This window comes from Molossus molossus, unplaced genomic scaffold (assembly GCF_014108415.1).
Source record: "Molossus molossus isolate mMolMol1 unplaced genomic scaffold, mMolMol1.p scaffold_m16_p_21, whole genome shotgun sequence".
In the NCBI taxonomy this organism is placed as follows: domain Eukaryota; kingdom Metazoa; phylum Chordata; class Mammalia; order Chiroptera; family Molossidae; genus Molossus; species Molossus molossus.
In genome coordinates this window covers 2,962,540-2,987,400 of record NW_023425357.1, presented here as the reverse complement: position 1 = coordinate 2,987,400, position 24,861 = coordinate 2,962,540, and the positions used below count along the sequence as shown (strand labels likewise).

Sequence of the window (24,861 nt, the reverse complement as noted above, 5' to 3'; positions counted from 1 at the left end):
CCTTGAACCAATGATCTAACAACTGAACAAAACTGTCCGGGGAATCTGTGTTTGAATTTTCTTTACCCATTTATTTTGTTCATTAGATTCCACATATAAGTGAGATCATGGCTGGTTTTTAATTTTCTCATTTCATAGGTGATGGGTCAGTTTGACACTATCATTGAAATAAAAACATTCACTTCTCTCTTGGTTCACACATTGATCATTGAGAAGTTTGGTTCTTTATTTCCAAAATGTAGGTGCATTGGTTACCTTGACTATAGAACCAGGGGACCCTTCCAGAACACTCGTTGCTACTGGGCAAACTTATCAGGTCTGCAGGCTGGCTGGGGCCACCAGCAGTGTTCATGGGAGTAGTTTTCCTGCCTCCCAAGGACCCTGCCACCCCCCTTCCTAGGAGTGTTGGGTCTGGGTTCTTCCTGGGCTAGTGGGTGGCCAGAGCAGCGTACACACTGGGCTCATCTGGGGGTTTCTCTGATGGGAAAGAAGGGGGTGCATTTGTCTCCTGTCTGAAGGCCAAGAGGTTCAGATGGGCATAGGTCACGTCCTGGGGGGCATCAGAAGCAACAGCCTGGAGCAGGGGGAAAGTGAGGAAGATGAAACATGACTGGAGTTGGGGAAATCCTGGGTGTGTGGGGAAAATAAAACCCACCTGACTGCCCATCTGTCTGTCATTTTCTTCTTGTTTGACCTTTGTGTTCAGAAATTCCTTTGACTGAGAGAAAGAAGAGCTGCCTATTCTCTGCCTGGGTCTTGATCTTGAGGGGTTCACCTGGGCATATGTTACTTCATCAGGGTCTTCATCATGCCTGCTCTGTGGAAAGAGACAGTGAGGCAAAATTGGTGTCTCCTGATTCCGCTGAACATTTAAGGAGATTTAAACCTTAATTCAGATTTTGTTCCTTTTCTGATGAACTCTGCAGGGACTTCTGGATGTTTCTATGGTTCTAATGCTTATTTTAACAGCCTATCTCTTGCACATCTAGATCCAGGCACATGAACCATCGTCCTGAAGAAGAACCTCCTACCTCAGGACATTTGCACTTCTGTTTTCTTTCTGCCCAACCCCGCCATGCAGTCTATGGCCTCCTCTTGCTTTATTTCCCTTCATAGCACTTTGCTCTCTAAAACACTGTCACTTGTTTGCATACTGTCCCCCTCAACCACAGGTGAGCTCAAGGAGTGTGGAGACAGTGTTGCTCAGGGCTGCACTGTGGCACCTAAATGGAGCTGTAAACAGTGGGCTCCTCATCACATCTGCTGGATGAATGAATGAGAGTATCCTGAAGACATATGGGGGATTCAATTATTTATGCATCTTCCTGAGACCTGGGGCTGCACAGGGTCAAGCAGAGGACGAGGAGCCAGCAAAGGGATCACAGAGGAGGAGTCATGAGGTCACAAGGAAACCAGGAGCAGTGAGTCACAACAGGACGAGCTGGGTGCCCAGAAGCAGAGGTCAGTGTGGACACTGCTGAAAGCCAGGTGATGTTAAAACAGAACAGAAAAGTGTCCATTGGATTAGACTCGGCAACATAAGGTCCACATAAGGTCGTTGGTGTCTGGACAGAAGTAGGGCCTCACCTGAGGGTCCAGCTCCATGTTCTCCTCAGGTTCTGGGTTCTTTATGACAGCATCTGCTGGGACAGAACAGGGTGTGTCTCCTGGCAGGGTCTTCGAGATCTCCTGTCTGCAGATCCAACTTCCTCCCAGATAGACCACTAATACAGGGTTGTGGTGTAGCACCAGGTCACATAGTGCAGATTTTAGTCTTTCTCACCTCGGACCCCACACCCTCCAGTAAAACCCTCCCCATCATTTCCTGAAATCTCTATTCACCCTTTAAGGCAGCTGCTGCCTCTTCCGGGCACAGAGGGGCTGCTCCTGGCGCCCATAGCTGGGTTGTAGCTAAGGGAAGAAACAGGTGAATTAAGGGCAGAGATTTCCTGATTTGCGATTCTAGAGAAATCTTTGTCTCAGCTGACCTTCTCCATCTATTAGATTTTCCAGTGGCAAGTATGAGTGACCCCTTCAGTGGCCCAGGTCACCTTGATCTCTACTCACCTGATGCCCTGTGTTTGCTCTGACGCTGGTATTGAAGGAAAAGGAAGAAGAGGAGGAGCAGCAGCAAAATGAGGGCCACAGAGATCCCTATTGGAACATACTGGTACCAAGGGAGACCTTGAATACAAATGACATTATAAATGAGATCATGGTGCTCACTTCGGCAGCACATATACTAAAATTGGAACGATACAGAGAAGATTAGCATGGCCCCTGCGCAAGGATGACACGCAAATTTGTGAAGCGTTTCATATTTTAAAAAAATAGAACCACACTAAACAAAAATGGCAATAAATAAGTACATATCAATTATCACCTTCAATGTGAATGGTTTGAATGCTCTGATAAAAAGACACAGAGTAGCTGACTGGATAAAAAAGCATGACTCACCTATATGTTGTTTACAAGAGACCCACCTCACAACAAAAGACTCACATAGGTTAAAAGTGAAGGGATAAAAAAAAAAAAAAACCTTTCAAGCAGACAGAAAGCGAAAAAAAAAAAAGCTGGGGTAGCAATACTCATATCTGATAAAGTAGATTTCAAAATGAAGACCATAACTAGAGACAAAGAAGGCCACTACATACCATTGAAAGGATCTATCGCATGAACAATGGACATGGACAACAATCTGGGGAAGGGTCAGGGAGGGGAGGAAGAGGGGGGAATCAGTGGGGGAAAAAAGGAGAATCATCTGTAACAAAAATTAATCAATAAAAAAAAAAGAAAGGATCTATCCAACAGAAAGATATAACCTTGGTAAACATATATGCACCCAATATAGGAGCACCAACATGTATTAAACATCTTTTGGAGGACTTCAAAGGAGAAATCGATAGCAACACAATCATAGTAGGGGACTTCAACACTTCGCTGACAGCACTGGACAGATCTTCTAAACAAAAAATTAACAAGGAAACACAGACTCTAAATGAAGCGCTAGATCAAATGGATTTAAGAAATATCTACAGAGAATTACACCCAAAAGCTACAGAATTCACATTCTGCTCAAGTGCACATGGGACATTCTCAAAAACAGACCACATGTTAGGACACAAACTAAGTGTCTACAAGTTCAAGAAGATGGAAATCGTATCAAGCATCTTCTGAGATCACAATGGCATGCAACTAAAAATCATCTGCAACAAGAACATACAAAGACATTTGAAAACATAGAGGCTAAGTATCATGTTATTTAACAATGAATATGTTACCATAGAGATCAAGGAAATAATTACAAACTTCCTGGAAACCAATAAAAATGAACACACCAAAACACAAAATCTATGGGATGCAGTGAAAGCAGTTCTGAGAGGGATGTTTGTAGCACTACAGGCCTACCTCAAGAAGCAAGAAAAATTTCTAACAGAATATCTAACCTCACAACTTAGAGAACTAGAAAGCAAACAAAAAGAAAACCTCAGAGCAAGTAGAAGAAAGAAAACAGTAAAGATCAGAGTAGAAATAAATGACATGAAAACAAACAAACAACAAAAAAAAAACAATTCAAAGGATCAATAAAACAAAAAGCTGGTTCTTTGAGAAGATAATCAAGATTGATGGACCCTTAGCTAGACTCACCAAGAAACAAAGAGAGAGAACCCAAATACACAAAATCAGAAATAAAAAAGGAGAAATAATAACTGACACCACAGAAATACAAAGGATTGTTAACAAATATTATGAACAATTATATGGCAACAAATTTCACAATCTAAGTGAAATGAATCAATTTCTAGAAACACATAGTCTCCCAAAACTGAACCAGAAAAAAATAGAAAACTTGAACAGACCAATAATGACTAAGAAAATTGAAGATAAAATCAAGACTCTCCCAGCTAACAAAAGCCCAGGCCCGGACAGCTTCACGGGGGAATTTTACCAAACATTCAAAGAACGAATACCCATTCTCCTCAAACTATTTCAAAAAATTCAAGAAGAAGGAAGACTTTTAAACTCGTTTTATGGGGAACCGAAAAATGGCGGCAGAGTGAACGGAGCTACACAGACCGTCTCCCAGAACCAAACTGGAATTATAACTATAACACAGACAAATCGATGGGAAAAACCAACCGAAAAGCAGCTTGCGAGGACCATAAAACGAGGGACACTGACTCCATCCCGGTAGGCTTGCGAAGGCGCGAGACGGGGCTGGGAGCCCACGGTCGGCAGCTCAGCAGCGGCCTCAGCTGGGAGCAGCGCCCTCGGGTCACACTCCCAGGCGGCTCCACAGCGCAGCCGGGACAGAGGCTGAAACAGCCACAGCCACTCACCTTGGGCTCCGGCAGAGGGAGGGCGGTCTGGACTGGAACTGTGTTGGGACACTCGGGGTTTGGAGGGCGCTCAGAGCTTTGGCTGAGTGCAGCCACTCAGGATGGTGGCCACATTGCTCCTTCCCAGGGCTCTGAGAGAGGCAGCAGCCCCTCCCTCGGAGATCCAACCCCACCCTGTGGGCCATTGAAATGCTAATTGAGGCTCACTAACAACCAGCATCTGCCCCACCCTCGTGAAAGCGCTTTGGCTGAGCACCAGAGGGAGTTTTTCAATCAACTGACAACCCAAAACTCATCAATTAACCTAGACTGCTAGCCTCCAGGCAAAAAGCTAGAGGATAACAGTACGTTTCCTGGGCTGGCAACTTTAACCAGGAAAGTAAGACTTGACAGTGGTGTTCAACGTGGGTCCTCCCTCACTCATCTAAACACAGGAGAGGGAGCCACAAACAGCAGAACACCAACACCCACAGGGAGAACTTGACAGGCTCCAAAGCCCTCAGTGATAGCCAAAATGGTGAAACACAGAAACAGAAGCCAAATGAAAGAGCAAGAAACCTCCACCGAAGATGAGATCAATGTGGAGCAATTAGGCATGTTAACAGAGCTAGAATTCAGAGCCATGATCTTGAGGAAGCTAAACAGCATGTGTAAGGACATAGAGACACTGAAAATAAGCCAAATGGAAATTAAAAACCAACAAGAAGAGATAAAAAAATGACATATCCGAAATGAAAAACACATTGGAAGGTTTAAAAAGCAGAGTAGGGGAAGCTGAGGACCGGATCAGTGAATTAGAAGACAGGGTAGAAAAAATCAACCAATCAGAAAAACAAAAGGAAAAAACTATTAAAAAACAGGAAGACAGCTTAAGAGAACTATGGGACAACTGGAAACGTAATAATATTCGCATCATAGGAGTCCCTGAAGAAGAAGAAAAGGAGCAAGGGATAGACAATATATTCAAAAAAATAGTGAGAGAAAACTTCCCTAATTTGGTGAAGGAAGAAGGCATTCAAGTTCAAGAAGCACAGAGAGTCCCAAGTAAGAAGAACCCAAACAGGCCCACACCAAGACACATAGTAATTAAAATGCCACAAATTAAAGACAAAGAGAGAATCCTAAAAGCAGCAAGAGATAAGCAACAGGTTACCTACAAAGGGAACCCCATAAGGCTCTCAGCTGACTTCTCCCAAGAAACACTACAGGCCAGAAGAGAATGGCATGAAGTAATCAAAGTCATGAAAAACAAGAATCTGAATCCAAGACTACTCTACCCAGCAAGGCTATCATTCAAAATAGAAGATCAAATAAAAAGCTTCCCAGACAAAAAAAAGGCTAAGGGAATACATTAGCACCAAACCAGCACTGCAAGAAATGTTAAAAGGACTGCTGTAATTAGCAGTAGAAATGGGAAGAAAAATAGAACCACACTAAACAAAAATGGCAATAAATAAGTACATTTCAATAATAACCTTAAACGTAAATGGATTGAATGCTCCCATAAAGAGACACAGAGTAGCTGATTGGATAAGAAAGCATGACTCATCTATATGTTGTTTACAAGAGACCCACCTCTCAACAAAAGACTCACATAGGTTGAAAGTGAAGGGATGAAAAAAAATTTTCCAAGCAAATGGAAAGCAAAAAAAAGCTGGGGTAGCAATTCTCATATCTGATAAAATAGATTTCAAAATGAAGACCATAACTAGAGACAAAGACGGCCACTACATAATATTGAAAGGATCTATCCAACAGGAAGATATAACCTTGATAAACATATATGCACCGAATATAGGAGCACCAAAATATATTAAAAATCTTCTGGAGGACTTCCAAGGAGAAATCGACAACAATACAATCATAGCAGGGGACTTCAACACCCCGTTGACAGCACTGGATAGATCCTCTAGGCAAAAAATTAGCAAGGAAACAGAGACTCTAAATGAAGCACTAGACCAAATGGATTTAATAGACATCTACAGAGAATTACACCCCAAAACTACAGAATACACATTCTTCTCAAGTGCACATGGGACATTCTCAAAGATAGACCACATGATAGGACACAAACTAAATCTCTACAAGTTCAAGAAGATTGAAATCATATCAAGTATCTTCTCAGATCACAATGGCATGAAACTAGAAATCAATTGCAACAAGAACATGCAAAGACATTTCAACACTTGGAGGCTAAATAGCATGTTATTAAACAATGAATGGGTCACCGAGGAGATCAAGGAAGAAATTAAAAACTTCCTGGAAACCAATGAAAATGAACACACAACAACACAAAATCTATGGGATTCAGCGAAAGCAGTTCTGAGAGGGAAGTTCATAGCACTACAGGCCTACCTCAAAAAACAGGAAAAATTTCTAATTGACTGTCTAACCTCACAACTTAAAGAATTAGAAAGCAAACAAAAAGAAAACCCCAGAGCAAGTAGAAGGAAGGAAATAGTAAAGATCAGAGCAGAAATAAATGACATAGAGACCAAAAAAACAATTCAAAGGATCAATGAAACAAAGAGCTGGTTTTTTGAAAAGATAAACAAGATTGATGGACCCTTAGCTAGACTCACCAAGAAACAAAGAGAGAGAACCCAAATACACAAAATCAGAAATGAAAGAGGAGAAGTAACAACCAACACCACAGAAATACAAAAGATCGTTAACAACTACTATGAACAACTATATGGCAACAAATTCGACAATCTAAGCGAAATGGACAAATTTCTAGAAACACACAGTCTCCCAAAACTAGATCAGGAAGAGATAGAAAACTTGAACAGACCAATAACAACTAAGGAAATTGAAGAGGTAATCAAGACTCTCCCGGCAAACAAAAGCCCAGGCCCAGATAGTTTCACGGGGGAGTTTTACCGAACATTCAAAAAAGAATTAACACCCATTCTCCTCAAACTATTTCAAAAAATTCAAGAAGAAGGAAGACTTCCAAACACGTTCTATGAGGCCAGCATAATTCTAATTCCAAAACCAGAAAAAGACACTACGAAGAAAGAAAACTACAGGCCAATATCCCTGATGAACATAGACGCCAAAATCCTGAACAAAATACTAGCAAATCGGATCCAGAAATACATCAAAAAAATTATTCACCATGACCAAGTGGGATTCATTCCAGGGATGCAAGGCTGGTACAATATTCGCAAATCAATAAACGTGATACACCACATAAACAAAATGAAGAATAAAAACCACATGATCATATCAATAGATGCTGAAAAAGCATTCGACAAAATCCAGCATCCATTTCTGATAAAAACGCTCAACAATGTAGGAATAGAGGGATCATATCTCGATATAATAAAGGCCATATATGAAAGACCTACAGCCAACATCATACTCAATGGACAGAAACTAAAAACATTTCAATTAAGAACAGGAACAAGACAGGGATGTCCACTTTCACCACTCTTATTTAACATTGTACTGGAAGTCTTAGCCACAGCAATCAGACAGGAAGAAAAAATAAAAGGGATCCAAATTGGAAAGGAGGAAGTGAAACTGTCATTATTTGCAGATGACATGATATTGTACATAGAAAACCCTAAAGACTCCATCAAAAATCTATTAGACTTAATAAATGAATTTGGCAAAGTAGCAGGATACAAAATTAACGTCAAGAAATCGACGGCATTCTTGTACACCAATGATGAACTCACAGAAAGAGAAACTGAAAAAACAATCCCATTTACCATCGCTCCAAAAAAATTACGATACCTAGGAATAAACTTAACCAAAGAAGTAAAGGACCTATTTGCAGAAAACTACAGGTCATTGAAAAAAGAAATAGAGGAAGATATAAAAAAGTGGAAGCACATACCCTGTTCATGGATTGGAAGAATTAACATAATTAAAATGTCCGTACTACCCAAAGCAATCTATAGATTTAATGCAATCCCCATCAAAATACCAACGACATATTTCATAGAACTAGAACAAATACTTCAAAAGTTCATATGGAACCAAAAAAGACCCCGAATAGCCACAGCAATCTTGAAAAAGAAGAACAAAGTAGGTGGGATCACAATACCAGATATCAGGTTATACTACAAAGCGACTGTAACCAAAACAGCCTGGTACTGGCACAAGAACAGGCATATAGACCAGTGGAACAGAACTGAAAACCCAGAAATGGACCCAAGGCAATACGCTCAATTAATATTTGACAAAGGTGGCAAGAGCATACAGTGGAGTAAAGACAGCCTCTTTAATAAATGGTGTTGGGAAAATTGGACAGCTACATGCAAAAAAATGAAACTAGACCACCAACTTACACCATACACCAAAATAAACTCAAAATGGATAAAAGACTTAAATGTGACCCGTGAATCCATAAAAATTCTAGAAGAAAATGTAGGCAACAAAATTTCAGACATCATACGGAGCAGAATTTTCACTGATACATCACCTAAGGCAACAGAAATAAAGGAGAAAATGAACACATGGGACTACATCAAACTCAAAAGCTTCTGCACAGCAAAAGAAACAATCATCAAAATGGAAAGGCAACCCACTGTATGGGAGAACATCATTGCCAATGATGTATCAGATAAGGGGTTAATTTCCAATATATATAGAGTGCTCATACAACTCCCCAAAAGGAAGACAAAGAACCCAATTAAAAAATGGGCAGAGGAGCTGAATAGACACCTCTCCAAACAGGACATACAAATGGCCAAGAGACATATGAAGAAATGCTCAACATCACTAATCATCAGAGAGATGCAAATTAAAACAACAATGAGGTATCACCTCACACCTGTCAGAATGGCCGCCATCAACAAATCATCAAACAACAAGTGTTGGCGAGGGTGTGGAGAAAAGGGGACTCTAATACACTGCTGGTGGGAATGCAGACTGGTGCAGCCCCTATGGAAAACAATATGGTGCTACCTCAAAAAATTAAAAATTGAACTTCCATTTGACCCAGTGATCCCACTGCTGGGAATATACCCTAAGAAGCCTGAAACACCAATCAGGAAGAATATATGTACCCCCATGTTCATAGCAGCACTATTTACAATAGCTAAAATCTGGAAACAGCCCAAGTGTCCACCCGTAGAGGAATGGATAAAAAAGCTGTGGTACATATACACAATGGAGTACTATGCAGCGGTAAGAAAGAAAGATCTCTTATCCTTTGAGACAACATGGAGGGACCTGGAAAGTATTATCCTAAGTGAAAGAAGCCAAGCAGAAAAAGACAAATACCACATGATCTAACTTATATACGGAATATAATGAACATAACAGTCTGAGGAATACAGTAGACCCAGACACATGGAAATAGGGCACAGACTGACATCCCTCAGAAGAGGGGGTGGGAGGGGTTGGGGGGTGGGAAGAGATAAACCACAGAACTTATATGCATGTATGCATGACCAATGGACATGGACAACTAAGCAGGGGACAGGGTGGAGGGGGGGTGGGGTGGGGGGTGCCAATGGGGTAAAAAGGTAAAATGTCTGTAACAAAAAAATAAATAAAAATTCATAAAAAAAAATAAAAAATAAACTCGTTTTATGAGGCCAGCATAATTCTAATTCCAAAACCCGAAAAAGACACTACAAAGAAAGAAAACTACAAACCAATATTCCTGATGAACATAGATGCCAAAATCCTGGTCAAAACACTAGGAAATCAAATCCAGCAATACATAAAAAAAATTATTCACCATGACTAAGTGGGATTCATCCCAGGAATGCAAGGTTGGTACAGTATTCACAAATCAATAAATGTGATACACCACATAAATAAAATGAAAGATAAAAATCACATAATCATGACAATAAACACTGAAAAAGCATTCGACAAAATCCAGCACCCATTTCTGATAAAAACGCTCAGCAATCTGAGAATAGAGGTATCATATCTCAACATAATAAAAGCCATATATGAAAAACCTACAGTCAACATCATACTTAATGGGCAAAAATCATTTCCCTTAAGAACAAGAACAAGGCAAGGATGCCCACTTTTGCCACTCTTATTTAACATAGTACTGGAAGTCTTAGCCACAGCAATCAGACAGGAGGAAAAAAATAAGACATCCAAATGGAAAAGGAGAAAGTGAAATTGTCATTATTCACAGATGACATGATACTATACGTAGAAAACCCCAAAGACTCCATCAAAAATTTACTAGACTAAACAAATGAATTTGGAAAAGTAGCAGGATACAAAATTAATGTCACAAAATCGATGGCATTTGTATACACCAATGATGAACTCACAGAAAGAAAAACTAAAAAAAACAAGCCCATTTACTATCGCAGCTAAATAATTAAGAGACTTAGGAATAAACTTAATCAAAAAAATAAAAGACCTATTCGCAGAAAACTACAGGTCATTGAAAAAAGAAATAGAGAAAGATATAAAAAAGTGGAAGCACATACCTTGTTCACGGATTGGAAGAATCAACATCATTAAAATGTCCATATTACCCAAAGCAATCTATCGATTCAATGCAATCCCCATCAAAATACCAATGATATACTTCACAGAACTAGAACAAATACTTCAAAAGTTCATATGGAACCAAAAAAGACCTCAAATGGCCACAGCAGTCTTGAAAAAAAAAAAGAACAAAGTTGGAGGGATCACATTACCAGATTTCAGATTATACTACAAAGCGACTATTATCAAAACAGCCTGGTACTGGCACAAGAACAGGCATATAGACCAATGAAACAGAACAGAGAACCCGGAAATGGACCCAAGGTTCTCTGTTCTGTAAAATGCTCAATTAATATTTGACAAAGGTGACAAGAGCATACAGTGGAGTCAAGACAGGCTCTTTAATAAATGGTGTTGGGAAAATTGGACAGCTACATGCAAAAAAAATGAAACTAGACCATCAACTTACACCCTACACAAGAATAAACTCAAAATGGATAAAAGACTTAAATGTGACTCATGAATCCATAAAAATCCTAGAAGAGACTGTAGGCAACAAAATCTCAGACATCGTACGCAGCAGAATTTTCACTGATACGTCTCCTAAGGCAACAGAAACAAAGGAGAAAATGAACACATGGGACTACATCAAACTCAAAAGCTTATGCACAGTGAAGATACAATCATCAAAATGGAAAGGCAACCCACTGTATAGGACAGCATAATTGCCAATGATATATCAGATAAGGGGTTAATTTCCAATATATAGAGAGTGCTCATACAACTCCACAAAAGGAAGACAAAGAACCCAATTAAAAAAATGGGAAGAGGAACTAAATAGACACCTCTTCAAATAGAACATACACATGGCTAAGAGACATATGAAGAAATGCTCAACATCACTAATCATCAGAGAGATGCAAGTTAAAACAACAATGAGGTATCACCTCACACCTGTCAGAATGGCCGCCATCAACACATCATCAAACAACAAGTGTTGGCGAGCGTGTGGAGAAAAGGGGACTCTAGTACACTGCTGGTGGGAATGCAGACTGGTGCAGCCACCATGGAAAACAATATGGTGTCACCTCAAAAAATTAAAAATTGAACTTCCATTTGACCCAGTGATCCCACTTCTAGGAATATACCCTCAGAAGCCTGAAACACCAATCAGAAAGAATGTATGTACCCCCATGTTCATAGCAGCACTATTTACAATAGCTAATATTTGGAAACAGCCCAAATGTCCATCAGTAGATGAATGGATAAGAAATCTGTGGTACATATACACAATTGAGTACTATGCAGCTGTAAGAAAGAAAGATCTCTTATTTTTTTAGATGACATGGAGGGACCTGGAAACTATTATCCTAAGCAAAACAAGCCAAGGAGAGAAAGACAAATATCACATGATCTCACTTATTTGTGGAATATAATGAACATAACAGTCTGAGAAACGGGGTAGTCCCAAAGATGTGGAAGTGGAGTATGGACTGAAAATCACTAGGAGAGGGGGTCGTGGAGGAGAGATAAACCACAGAACTTACATACATGTATGTATGAACAATGGACATGGACAACAAAGGTGGGGACAGGGTGGGGAGGGAGGAGGAGGGGGGAATCAGTGGGGTATAAAGGAGAAACATCTGTAACAAAAATAAATTAATTATTTAAAAATTAAAAATAAATAAAAATTTATCAGACTATGATGTCATTTAATGAGCAACTACTATGTGTGAGGCACATGGTGGGGTTTGTCATTCATCTCTCTCCCTCACACAGTCATGCATCAGGGACTGAGCCCCACCACCCAGGTCACTGAGGCTCAGAGAGGTCAGTCACGTGTCCCAGGTCACCCAGTCTGGACAGGGCAGGGCTGGGACTGGAACCCGGGTCTGTGGGTTCCCTGTGCTCTCCTCATGCTGCCCCTGAAGGACCTGAGTTTTATGCTCTGGGCTCCTCATCTGAAGGGGCTTGTCCATGTCTTATCTGAACTGAGGGTCCTTCCTTATTCCCCACCGCCAGCACAGCAGAGACATCAAAGTTGCAGAGGTGTGGGGTAGACTTGTGTCTCACCTAAGATTTTGTCCATCCTGAAGGGCCCTGACTCGCCCTAGGGAAGGTGGGCAGGGCTGGGGCTCTGCCTTCCTGAGCTCTGTGTGACCCATATGTCACCTAATGTGACAGCAGCTTGTGAGCAGGAGGGATCCAGGTACAGACAGACATGACCAAACACTCAGGGAAGAGAAGGGACCACCTGACCCCCTGCAGGAGCAGCAGAGCCTGGAAGTGAACCAGGTCTGACTCCAGCCCTCTCTCCTCTGAGCTGAGCCTGGGCTGAGGGAAAGGACCTGGATGCCCCAGACCCTGGTCCTGCCTGCCCCTCCCTGTGCATGTCACCATCACTGCTGCAGAGGGGAGAGTCCCCACACCACGTCCTGGGTGTCCCTGCGAGGCCCCCTCCCCCAGGAGGTCAGAGCCAGAACTGAAAGGAAATCTAAGCTCTGGGCCATGAATCTCTCCTTCTACACTTGGGGATCCAGAGTCCCAGACAGAAAGGGCGCATCCAAGTCAGCCTCTCCAGAGGGGCCTGAACCCCCTCATGTCTGAGCTTATGTTACTTATGTACCCACCACCTCCCTATAGAGACCTTCACTTACCCCTCTGTTTGCCTGACTCCATGGGGTGTAGGGACCGATCCTCAGAGCCTCCTGGGGATGGAGATGGTGGTGAGATATGGGGGCTCCCTGCAGTCCACATGAGGCTATCAGCTTCTTGACCACTTTACCTGTCATCTTCTCGACTCTGGGCCCTGTAAGCCCCGTGGTGACTGGCATTTCAGCCTGACTCCCAGCCCCCCTGACACACAACCCATTCTTGTGTTTCTGGGATAATTAGGTTCCCTGATAGACTCTCAGAAATTCCTGGGTAGTCCATGCTCCCTCTGAGCAGAGTTCTCCATGACTCATCAATGGTAGAGATTGGGATGGGGGGTGCATGAGAGTCATAAAAACAAAAACAGAAAGAGGGTGAGTTCCCTGGGGTGACCTTGGAGTCCCCATCCTACTCAGACTCTTCTCTACATCTCCGCTGGCCCCTCAAGTTTCTCCTGCTGCCCACCAGGCAGCTTCAGGACACAGGTACAAGGCTGTGTTGACAGGGTTGGGAGATCCTCTGGGTGACCATCCCTAGAGCCCATCACCTCCTTTCATAACTAATTCAGGGCACAGAACCCTGAGCCGACAGCACAGAAAGACAGGGCCAGGGGCCCCTCACCTGAGACCCGTAGCTCCAGGGGCTCACTGGGCTGTGACAGCAGGTAGGGGGCGGTGCTGAGTGAGCTGTAGCACCTGTAGGTGCCCCCGTGGGCGGAGGTCACAGGACTCATGGAGAACTCTGCCTGGTACTGCTGAACTCGGTGCTTTGATGGAAGACACAGGGGGGGATAGACAGCCCCATCCTTGGACAGAAGGAAAGTGTCCGTCAAATTCTGTGACTGACACAGCAGGGTCACATTCTCTCCTGAGGTCACCGTGGTGCCCGGCTGCACCGAGAGGGAGGGTCTGTCAGAGAACCATCCTAGAGAGAGGGAGGGTGGGTGAGGGGCTGCCTGCCCACCTTTTTCTGGCCTGAAATTCACCAGGCCTCTCTCTGTGGACCCTCATCTCTGTCTGTCTCTGTTCTCTCTGAGTCTCCCCTCTCCCCTCACACCCCTGTCTCTCTGTGCCTCCCCCTCCCTAGGTCCTACACTTTCATTCTGGCCATGACCACCCAAGACTCCCCAGCAGGGCTTGTGCAGAGTCTGTCCCCTGACTGAACCCACCAGCTCCTCACCTGCCACCAGGATGTCCAGGTGGTCACTGGGGGCCGACCACTCAGAGGACAAGTTATGTCCACCGTAGCATCTGTACCGGCCTCCATGGTAGCTGTGCACAGTGTCCAGGTGGAACTTGACTTGAGAGAGCCCAACCTGGGGCTGCAGGACGAGGCTCTGGGGGATGTCCTGTCCCCCCTCCTTGGACAGAGCAAATCTGTCATAGCCAACATCAGAGCCACACTGAAGGGTCAGGCTCTGTCCAGAGGCCACAATGAGGCCCTGCTGGGCCAGGAGGAAGGGCTTCCCAGACACACCTGAGAGACCACACGTGAGTACAGGGCTGCTCCTCCCATAACCCCTTCTCCTGGCCTGGCCCAGGTCTCACTGTCTTATTGTGTTTCTTTCCCAGGAGCCCCTGTGCTCCCCTGACCCCACCTCTCACATGGGGCTCCCCTCCCAGCAAAGATGCCAACAACTTGTCTAGTGATTCAGTCCATGGAAGGGACAATAATGGGACTCACCTGAGACCAGGAGCTCCAGGGGGTCACTGGGCTGTGAACACACCTGGGGGCTGTTCCTGTAACAGCCATAGCATCTGAACGTCCACCTGTGGCTGGGGGTCACGGGGCCCACAGGGAACAGGGCCTGGGACTGTCCTCTGGTGTGTGGTTGTGAGTCCAGGGTCCAGGAGAGCCTGTGTTCTCCTTCCTTAGTCAGAATATACCTGTCAAATCCCAGCCATGAGCCACACTGGAGAATCACTCTCCCTCCTGAGGTCACGACAGGGCTGGGCAGGGCTGAGAGGCTGGGTTTGCTGTAGGATCCTAGGAGGGGAGAAGGCAGTGTGTCAAATGGGGCTCACACCTCCCCCATGTATCACAGGGCTGGGCTATGAGAGGGGAAAAATCCTGACAGCAGAGCCCTTCCTGAGGGCAGAGCCTGAGGCTGGGACCCCTGAGTGTCCCCTCACCTGTCAGCACCAGCTCCAGGATGTTACTGAACTGTGACCGGCCAGTGAAGGTGACATAGTAACAGGAGTATCTCCCTGCATCGTGCTCTGTCATGTGTGTGATGGAGACCTGGGCCTTGTCCCCGTGCTTCCATTTCATCGGTGTCTTTCTTTGCTCACGTTGTTGTCTAAAGAGACGAAACTCCAGGGCTTCCAGGGCCCCCCGACACCAGAGGGTCACAGGACTCCCCAAGGGGATCACAGAGCCTGGCTCTGCCCAGAGAGTAGGTTTAGGGAGAGTCCCTGGAAAGAAATCAAAGGCTGCATCACAAAGACTTTTTCACCCCTCAGTCCCCAGGTCAGCCCAGGACCCTCACATTTCACCACCTCATCCCTGGGCCTCTGTGCTTTGTCCTGAGCCCCAGGGGAGAAGTAAGAGGTGGACATAGAGCCTGGGGGGGGACTCACCTGCCTGCGTGTGGATCCTCTGGTCCAGACTCAGCCCTGGAAGAGAAACCCAGTCAGAGATTCCACCTGGACATCTGGGCTGATTTCCTTCCCATCAGCACCCCATCCACACTGCTGCCTGAACCTGTTTCCCATGAACCAGGGGTGTAGCCTCCCTGCCTCCTCCAGCTGCCCCCTCCCCACATCTACACTGACCGAGGCAGAGAAGCAAAGGGAGGATGGACCTCATGGCACCTGCTCTGCGGGCTTCTGCTCTGCAGGTGGATGAGACCCTGGGCCTGAAGGTCAGACACCCAGGATGTGGTGAGTCAGGAACTTCTGCCGCCTTCCGGTTCCCACCACTGTGAACTACACAAGGGGTTCGTCCCGCCTTCTCAGAGGACTGGGTGTTTCCATGAGGAGGGCTCAGGAGGACCCCAGGACCTCTGGAGACACTTGGCCAAGATCTGGGGTCTCCTCTGACCCAGGACACTCGACCAGACCTGACCTTCTGCTCAGAAAGGGCAGGTCCCAGGTTCTCATCCTGAGTTGACCCTGACTGGATGGCTCCAAGTAGAACTCCCCACACATTTTTTCAGCCTCCCACAAACAGGACATAATTTTGGTATTTCCTCATCCAAAAAGAAATATTTACTAATTATCTATTACATGCCAAGTATTTGGGCCAGAACCAGCAATACATCTGTGATCTAAAAGACCCATTTTCTGTACTCTGAGAGATTCCTCTTAGCAGAGTATGGGCATTCTAAGGCTAATGTTGCCATTATGTTTCTTACAAAGGAGAAACTAGAGAAAATATGAGAACAATTGAGACCATGAGTAAACTGTGGCTGATGGAAGATGTGGAATCCTTAGAGGTGGGAGTGAGACTATTCTTGAGATAAAAGAACATTCTAGAGAGCCCTATAGACAGAGAGAGACTCTCTCAACAACCATAAGAATGAGTGAGGTGGTGGTTGATCATGGGTTGCTTCCCCCCTTGCAAGAAGGTGGGATTATGTCTATAAGGCAAAAAGAATACATAGGAATGGACTGTGAAGATCAGACTGAGTTAGGAAGATCATATGAAGTAGAGAAATCAATAGATGGAAATAAAATATAATATCAACAGTAATTGACCTCCAGTTCTAGTGTTTCCAACCATGTTACATGATCAGCAACAAGGATTTACCACAATATCCTTGCTTAGTCCTTAACAGTCAGAATCACATGCCAAGAAGAGAAATGAGAAGAAGGAATCTCAGTGTTGCTTCTAGTCTGGGCTTTAGCTCTGGGATTGGGAAGGGATTTGCTAGTCGTATAGAAATCTAGGAAATTACAGACATGGTCAGTAGCAGATGGTGTGAGTGTTTAAGTGTGACTGAGTGTGAGTGAGTGTGTGTGTTTGTATTTATGAGTGTTCGTGGGTATGTGTGAGTGTGTGTTCGTGAGGTAACTTCACTTCTCTGGTTGACAGAATCAGAATGGAGACCTGAGGTAGGAGGGTCACATGTGGACGACCATGAGCAGGCTTCAGCTCACACAGAAGAATCTGTATTTGCCCCAAAAATGTGAGGACCATGGAAAGAATTTGAGGAGCAAATGGACAGATTCTGAAATGCAAGTTGGAAACATTGATGTGGGGGGTGACCTGAGGAAGGGAGGAGGAGCCGAAGCTCAGAGCTCAGGAAGGTTGGAAACATGACTTATGTCATGGTGGATGGAAAGGTGACCTTCTCTTTCTGCCTTACTGATGGAGACAGCAAGGTGCCCTTAGAGACAGTGAGCCACATATAAGTCTTTTATCCATTTTGAGCTTATTCTTGTGTACGGTGTAAGTTGATGGTCTAGTCTCATTTTTTTTGCATGTAGCTGTCCAATTTTCTCAACACCATTTATTAAAAACACTGTCTTTATTTCATTGTATGCTTTTGCCATCTTTGTCAAATATTAATTGAGCATAATGTCTTGGGTCAATTTTCGGGTTCTCTGTTCTGTTCCATTGATTTATATCCCTGTTCTTGTGCCAATGCCAGGCTGTTTTGATTACAGTAGCTTTGTAGTATAACCTGATATCCAGTATTGTGATTCTACCTACTTTGCCCTTCTGTTACACGATTGTTGTGGCCATTCGGGGACTTTTTTGGTTCCATATAAACTTTTGAAGTATTTGTTCTAGTTCTGTGCAATATGTTGTTGGTATTTTAATGGGGATTGCATTTGATCTATAGATTGCTTTGGGTAGTATGAACATTTTAATTATGTTAATTCTTCCAATCCATGAACTAGGTATGTGCTTCCACTTTGTTATATGATTCTCTATTTCTTTTTTTCAATGTCCTGTAGTTTTCTGCAAATAAGTCCTTTACTCCTTTGGTTAGGTTTATTCCTAGGTATCTTAATTTTTTTTGTTGCAATGGAAAATGGGATTGTTTAAGTTTCTCTTTCTGTGAGTTCATCATTGGTGTCTAAAATGTCATCGATTTCTTCACGTTAATTTTGTATCCTGCTACCTTGCCAAATTTGTTTATTAAATCTAGCAGATTTTTGATGGAGTCTTTAGGGTTTCTATATACAATATCATGTCATCTGTGAATAATGACAGTTTGACTTCCTCCTTTCCAATTAGAATCCCTTTTATTTTTTCTTCATGTCTGATTGCTGTAGCTCAGACTTCCATGCTATGTTAAATAAAAGTGGTGAAAATGGGCATCCCTGTCTTGTTCCCGTTCTTAAGGAAAATGCTTTTAGTTTTTGCCCATTGAGTATGATGTTGGCTGTAGGTCTTTCATATATGGCCTTTACAATGTAGATATATGATTCCTTTATTCCCACATTGCTGAGCGTTTTTATCAGAAATGGGTGCTGGATTTTGTCGAATGCTTTTTTGGCATCTATTGATATGATCATGTGGTTTTTATCTTTCATTTTGTTTATATGGTGTATCACATTTATTGATTTGTGAATATTGCACCAGCCTTGCATCCGTGGGATGAATCCCACTTGGTCATGGTGAATAATTTCTTTGATGTATTGCTGGATCCGATTTGCTAGTATTTTGTTCAGGATTTTGGCATCTATGTTCATCAGAGATATTGGCCTGTAGTTTTCTTTCTTTGTAGTGTCTTTATCTGGATTTAGAATTAGGATTATGCTGGCCTCATAACACGAGTTTGGAAGTCTTCCTTCTTCTTGAATTTTCTGAAATAGTTTGAGGAGAATGTGTGTTAGTTCTTCTTTGAATGTTCGGTAAAACTCCCCCGTGAAGCTGTCCGGGTCTGGGTTTTCAATTGCTGGAAGAGTCTTGATTCCATCTTCAATTTTCTTAGTTGTTATTGGTCTGTTCAAGTTTTCTATCTCTTCCTGGTTAAGATTTGGGAGATTATGTGTTTCTAGAAATTTGTCCATTTTACTTAGATTGTCCAATTTGTTGCCATGTAATTGTTCATAGTATTTGTTAATGATCCGTTGTATTTCTGTTGTGTCAGTGGTTACTTCTTCTCTTTCATTCCTGATTTTGTGTATTTTGGGTTTTTTCTCTTGGTTTCTTGGTGAGTCTAGCTAAGGATCTACTAAACTTGTTTATCTTTTTGAAGAACCAGCTCTGTGTTTCATTGATCTTTCTTTTTGATCTCTATGTCATTTATTTCTGCTCTGATCTTTACTATTTCTTTCCTTCTACTTGCTCTGGGTTTGTTTGTTTGTTTGTTTGTTTGTTTGTTTTCTTTCTAGTTCTTTAAGTTGTGAAGTTAGATAGTCAATAAGAAATGTTTCTTGATTCTTGAAGTGGGCCTGTACTTCTATGAACTTCCTTCTCAGAACTGCTTTTGCTGCATCCCATAGATTTTGTGTTGCTGTGTGTTCATTTTCATTGGTTTCCAGGAAGTTTTTTATTTCTTCCTTGATCTTGGTCACCCATTCATTGTTCAATAACAGGCTATTTAGCCTCCATGTTTTCAAATGTCTTTGCATGTTCTTGTTGCAATTGATTTCTAGTTGCATGTCATTGTGATCTGAGAAAATGCTTGATATGATTTCAATCTTCTTGAACTTGTAGAAACTAGTTTGTGTTTTATCATGTGGTTTATCTTTAAGAATGTCCCATGTGCACTTGAGAAGAATGTGAATTCTGCAGTTTTGGGGTGTAATTCTTTATAGATATCTATTAAATCCATTTAATCTAGTGCATCATTTAGAGTCTCTGTTTTCTTGTTAATTTTTTGTCTTGAGGATCTATCCGGTAATGTCAGTGGAGTGTTGAAGTCCCCTGTCATGATTGTATTGCTGTTGATTTTTCCTTTGAATTCCTCTAGAAAATGTGTAATATATTTTGGTGCTCCTATATTGGGTGCATATATGTTTATCAAGGTTATATCTTCCTGTTGGATAGATTCTTTCAATATTATGTAGTGGCCTTCATTGTCTCTAGTTATGGTCTTCATTTTGAAATCTACTTTATCAGATGTAAGTATTGCTACCCCAGCTTCTTTTTTTTTTCTTTCCATTTGCTTGGAAGATTTTTTTCCATCCCTTCACTTTCAGCCTACGTGAGTCTTTTGTTGTGAGGTGTGTCTCTTGTAAACAACATATATGAGGGTCATGCTTTCTTATCCAGTCAGCTACTCTGTCTTTTTATCAGAGGATTCAATCCATTTACATTTAAGGTGATTACTTATATGTACTTATTTATTGCCATTTTTGTTTAATGTAGTTATATCTTTCTTCCTATTTCTTCTGCTAATTACAGCAGTCTTTTTAACATTTCTTGCAGTGCTGGTTTGGTGCTAATGTATTCCCTTAGCCATTTTTTGTCTGGTAAGCTCTTTATTTGACCTTCCATTTTGAATGATAGCCTTGCTGGATAGAGTAGTTTTGGATTCAGATCCTTGTTTTTCATGATCTTGATTACTTCATGCCATTTCTTTCTGGCCTGTAGTGTTTCTGTTAAGAAGTCAGCTGATAGCCTTATGTTCCTTTGTAGGTAACCTGTTGCTTATCTCTTGCTGCCTTTAGGATTCTTTCTTTGTTTTTAATTTTTGGCATTTTAATTATTATGTGTCTTGGTGTAGGTCTGTTTGAATTCTTCTTACATGGGGCTCTCTGTGCTTCTTAAACTAGTATACCTTCTTCCTTCACCAAGTTAGGAAAGTTTTCTGTCACTATTTCTTCAAATATATTCTTTAACCCTTGCTCATTAACTTCTTCCTCTGGAAATCCTATGATGTAAATGTTGTTATGTTTTCAGTTGTTCCACAGTTCTCTTAAACAGTCTTCCTGTTTTTTAATTGTTTTTTCCTTTTGGTTTTCTGATTAGTTGATTTTTTCCTACCCTGTCTTCTAATTCACTGATCCAGTCCTCAGCTTCCTCTGCTCTGCTGGTTATTTCTTCTAATGTGCTTTTTTTATTTCTGCTATGTCATTCTTTATTTCCACTTGATTGGTTTTCAATGTTTCTATATTTTTACTCATGGGGCTGAGCTCCTTACTCATGCTGTTGAGCTTCCTCAACATCATGGCTTTGAACTTTACTTCTGATAACTTGCTTAACTGCATTTTATTTATCTCATCTTTAGTAGAGTTCTCTTGTTCTTTTATTTGGGATTTGTTTCTTTGATTCACCATTTTGGCTATCTCAGTGGGTTTTGGAGCCTACCAAATTTTCCCTGTGGGTGTCAGTGTTCTGCTGTTTGTTACTTCCTCTATTGGGTTTGGATGAGTGTGGGATGACCCACGTTAACCACTGTCAAATCTTACTTTCCTGGGTAGATTTGCAAGCCCCAGAAAGGTTCAGTTATCCTCTAGCTTTTTGCCTGGAGGCTATTAGTCTCAGTTACTTGAGGAGCCTTGAGTTGTAGCCCTCAGCTGAATAAAAAACTCCCTAGGTTTTTAGCATAAGAGGGTGTTCAGAAAGTGGGGCAGATGCTGGTTGTTAATGAGCCTCAATTTGCATTTCTCTGGCCCAGCTGGGTGAAGTTTAATTTTCAAGGGTGGGGCTGTTGCTTCTGCCCAGAGCTCCGGGAAGGGGCTCCCCAAGCAGATGGCCACCATCCTGCGTGGCCATGACTCAGCAAAAACTCTGAGCGCCCTCCAAATCGTGAGTGTTCCCACACAGTTCCAGTCCAGTACACCCTCCCTCTGCTAGAGCTCAAAGTGCGTGGCTGTAGCTAATTTGGTGCTCTGTCCTAGCCCTCTGTACTGTGGAGCCAGCTTGGGATTTTAACCCCAAGGGAGCTGTTCATAGCTAAAACAGCTGCTGTTCATGAGCTCCCAGCCACCCTCTCATGCCTCTGCAGACCTACCAGAATCAATTTAGTGTCCTTTTTACCTGTCCATGGTTATATGGTTCCTCTCCAGCTGCATTCCTGTTGCTTTTTTCCAACCATTCATTTTTATTTTAATTGTAATTCCAGTTTGGTAGTGGGAGATGGTCTGTGTAGCTTCCATGGACTCTGCCACCATTTGGGAATCTTGTTTAATTATTTTCCTGGCATTTTGTTTTTTTCTTTCATTTGGGACATGTTTCTCTCTTCCTTTTGACTGCTTCCTTGGGATTGTTTCTATGTATTAGGTAGAGTTGCTATGTCTCCTAGGTTTCATGGGATGGCCTACTGTAGTAGGTATCCTGTAGGATCCAGTGGCACAGCCTACCTGATCACCCCAGCTGGGCCCTCAAGTTGCACCCCAGTATAGACTGTACACCCTTCTGTTGTAATTGAGTCCTGATTGTTGTTGGCACATCAGTGGAAGGGATTTACTCAGGTTGATCAGCTGCAAAGGCTGGCTGTGCCCACTGACCACTGGCCTCTGACTACCTTGGAGGATCAGCTGTGTAGGGGCCCACCACACAGAGCAAGATTTACTTCAGTAGGGCTCTGGGTCCATTCATTGAATGTGTCACTTTTGGAGATGAGTGGGTGGTGGTGTATTAATGTGGTCTGAAGCTGTTCACTGGGTGTGCTGGCTCTGGGGCAAGGTCAGCACTGCCTGTGCTCTGTCTGGGGCCACCTGGCACAAGCTACAAAGTGATCTGTTGATGGCTACTTCTTGTGCTGGGCTTGGAGGTGCCCTGGAAAAGCCAAGTTGGGAACCAAGGTTGACTGCTTCTAGTGTTAGGCCTGGGCCACTTAACAAGAAGTATGGAGCTTGCTGAAACCAGATGCTACTTGTTTGAGATTTTTTAAAACTCTGAAACAGGATCCAAGACAGGCCAATCCTCTGGTAAAGCCTTTGGAAACAGCTTGGGTGGGCCCAAAAGTTGGGTAGGGCAGGGCCTCAGGGAATCACCAGGGAGGGGCAAACAGTGTGAACCAGTTTGCTGAAGTCCCAGATATGGCAGCCGTCTGCCACCCCAGAGAAGGGCTCACCAAAGGAACACCAGCCTCTACTAGCATGTCTGTCCAGGAGAAAGCCACCTTTCCAGCCCTTATCCTGAGGTGAAAAAGCTCCGTTCCTCCCTGTATGTCTCAGTTGTGGGAATTGAAGGCCAAATATCACAACCAATGGCAACCTAAACACTCACTTGTTCTTTAGGTCCTTATATCTTTCTCCATTCTTCTTTAGTGTTACTAGCCAGCCCCACTCCATTGCTAGGGTGGGACATTCTATCTAAACTCCATGCTACTTTAACATTTACTCATTCTCTTTTCACCAACCACTCTCATTCTTTACTTTGACTCCCCCAAGAATCTGCTTCCTTTCTAAGATAAACCCCCCAGCTGGCCTTGCTGGCCTCCTGTGAAATACCACTACTCTTACCATTTTTTTCCACTGACCCAGTGAGGTGGGGGCAGTGGGCCGAGCCCTGAGGGGCTCTGGCTTCTGGCACCAAGGGCTCTGCTGCACCAGCTGGGTGCCACCTGCTCTGGGGACAGTGCTAGGTGGGAGCTTGACTGGAATCATATACTTGTCAATGAATATGAAGGTGAGCTCAGGCAGTACCGAAACCTTCCATGGAGCATAAGGGCAAAAGTCCCTTGATTTTTACTCTTATTAAAAATACAGACCGTGAATGTGGGCACCATGTATAAGATCTCTCACTATAACCTTACGAGGGGCACCTGTAATCTAACTTCATGATGTGTCTAACCCCTGCAATGGAAGTTTATTTGTGCAAGCTCACAGGGACTTGATGAAATACCAAAAAAGTCATACCAGGGAAATTAGTTACTATCCTGGGTGCAGTTCTGCTGATGGCACTAAACCTCTCATCCTTCTATGGTGGTTTACTCAATCGAGACTTACTGTGGGAACAAATCCCTAGGCCCAAATATGACTGGACTATTTTTCTTCCTAGTGGGAATGATGTGTTTAGGTGCACTAAACATTTTTTTCTTGAGAAAAGGAATTGCTATTCAATGCCTAAACCCAAAAAAAATAAGGTGGCTTATGGGCAGTAGGATATATCACCCCAGCCAATACTTTAAACCATTTCTTCATCCCTAATTCAACCTCATCAAGCCCTGAGCCCTGAAGCCATCATAGGGCAAAAAGGGGAGTCAGACTTCTCATAATAGGTGTCATAGCTCAATGAACACTGTGACCTCATGGGAAGAATTAATTATAATGCCATAACAGCAAAAAACATAATCGCCGCCATGGAAAATATAGGTAGAGATACAGGTGAAAATTTCAATCTTCTTTCAAAACCCCTGACTCTCTTGCCTGCATGATAATAGATAATCACACTGCACTAAACAATTTACTGGTCAAAGAAGGAGGTCTATGTGTGATAGCAAATACATCTTGTTGCTTTCTTTTTTTATTATTATTTTTTTTGTTACAGATGTTTCTCCTTTTTTACCCCATTGACACCCTCCTCCCCATCACCCCCCCACCCCGTCCCCGGCTTTGTTGTCCATGTCCATTGGTTATGCATACATGCATAT

At 43.0% G+C, this 24,861-nt stretch overlaps 1 protein-coding gene and 1 non-coding gene across 4 annotated transcripts; one reads left to right on the top strand and one right to left on the bottom strand.

Annotated features, from left to right (window-relative positions):
- Window positions 1-2,131: 2,131 nt before the first annotated feature.
- LOC118639292 (leukocyte immunoglobulin-like receptor subfamily A member 6) lies at window positions 2,132-16,251 on the bottom strand. Of its 3 annotated transcripts, none has more exons than XM_036275612.1 (8): window positions 16,222-16,251; window positions 15,998-16,033; window positions 15,551-15,850; window positions 15,102-15,404; window positions 14,598-14,894; window positions 13,552-14,342; window positions 13,424-13,474; window positions 2,132-2,184 (listed from the first exon to the last, which is right to left on the bottom strand). In XM_036275612.1, exons 3-6 carry the CDS (start codon window positions 15,687-15,689, stop codon window positions 13,978-13,980), a joined length of 1,104 nt encoding a protein of 367 aa, XP_036131505.1. In that variant the 5' UTR covers window positions 15,690-15,850; window positions 15,998-16,033; window positions 16,222-16,251; the 3' UTR covers window positions 2,132-2,184; window positions 13,424-13,474; window positions 13,552-13,977. The 3 variants fall into 3 exon arrangements, with proteins under 3 accessions (XP_036131505.1, XP_036131503.1, XP_036131506.1); XM_036275610.1 differs by having other exon boundaries at window positions 15,551-15,832; window positions 16,193-16,230; XM_036275613.1 differs by lacking the exons at window positions 2,132-2,184; window positions 13,424-13,474 and having other exon boundaries at window positions 14,002-14,184; window positions 15,551-15,832; window positions 16,193-16,230.
- On the top strand, window positions 2,219-2,325 carry LOC118639715. Its single transcript, XR_004961269.1, has one exon. It is a non-coding gene; the product is annotated as a U6 spliceosomal RNA (small nuclear RNA).
- Window positions 16,252-24,861: the final 8,610 nt, after the last annotated feature.

Excerpts from the sequence above, each read along its gene's own strand:
- LOC118639292 (XM_036275610.1), bottom strand. The coding sequence starts at position 16,226 with ATGAGGTCCATCCTCCCTTTGCTTCTCTGCCTCG. Across the intron at positions 15,833-15,997 it reads GAGGATCCACACGCAGGCAG|GGACTCTCCCTAAACCTACT; the intron begins GTGAGTCCCCCC and ends ATTTCTTTCCAG. Across the intron at positions 14,895-15,101 it reads CCTGGAGCTCCTGGTCTCAG|GTGTGTCTGGGAAGCCCTTC; the intron begins GTGAGTCCCATT and ends GTGGTCTCTCAG.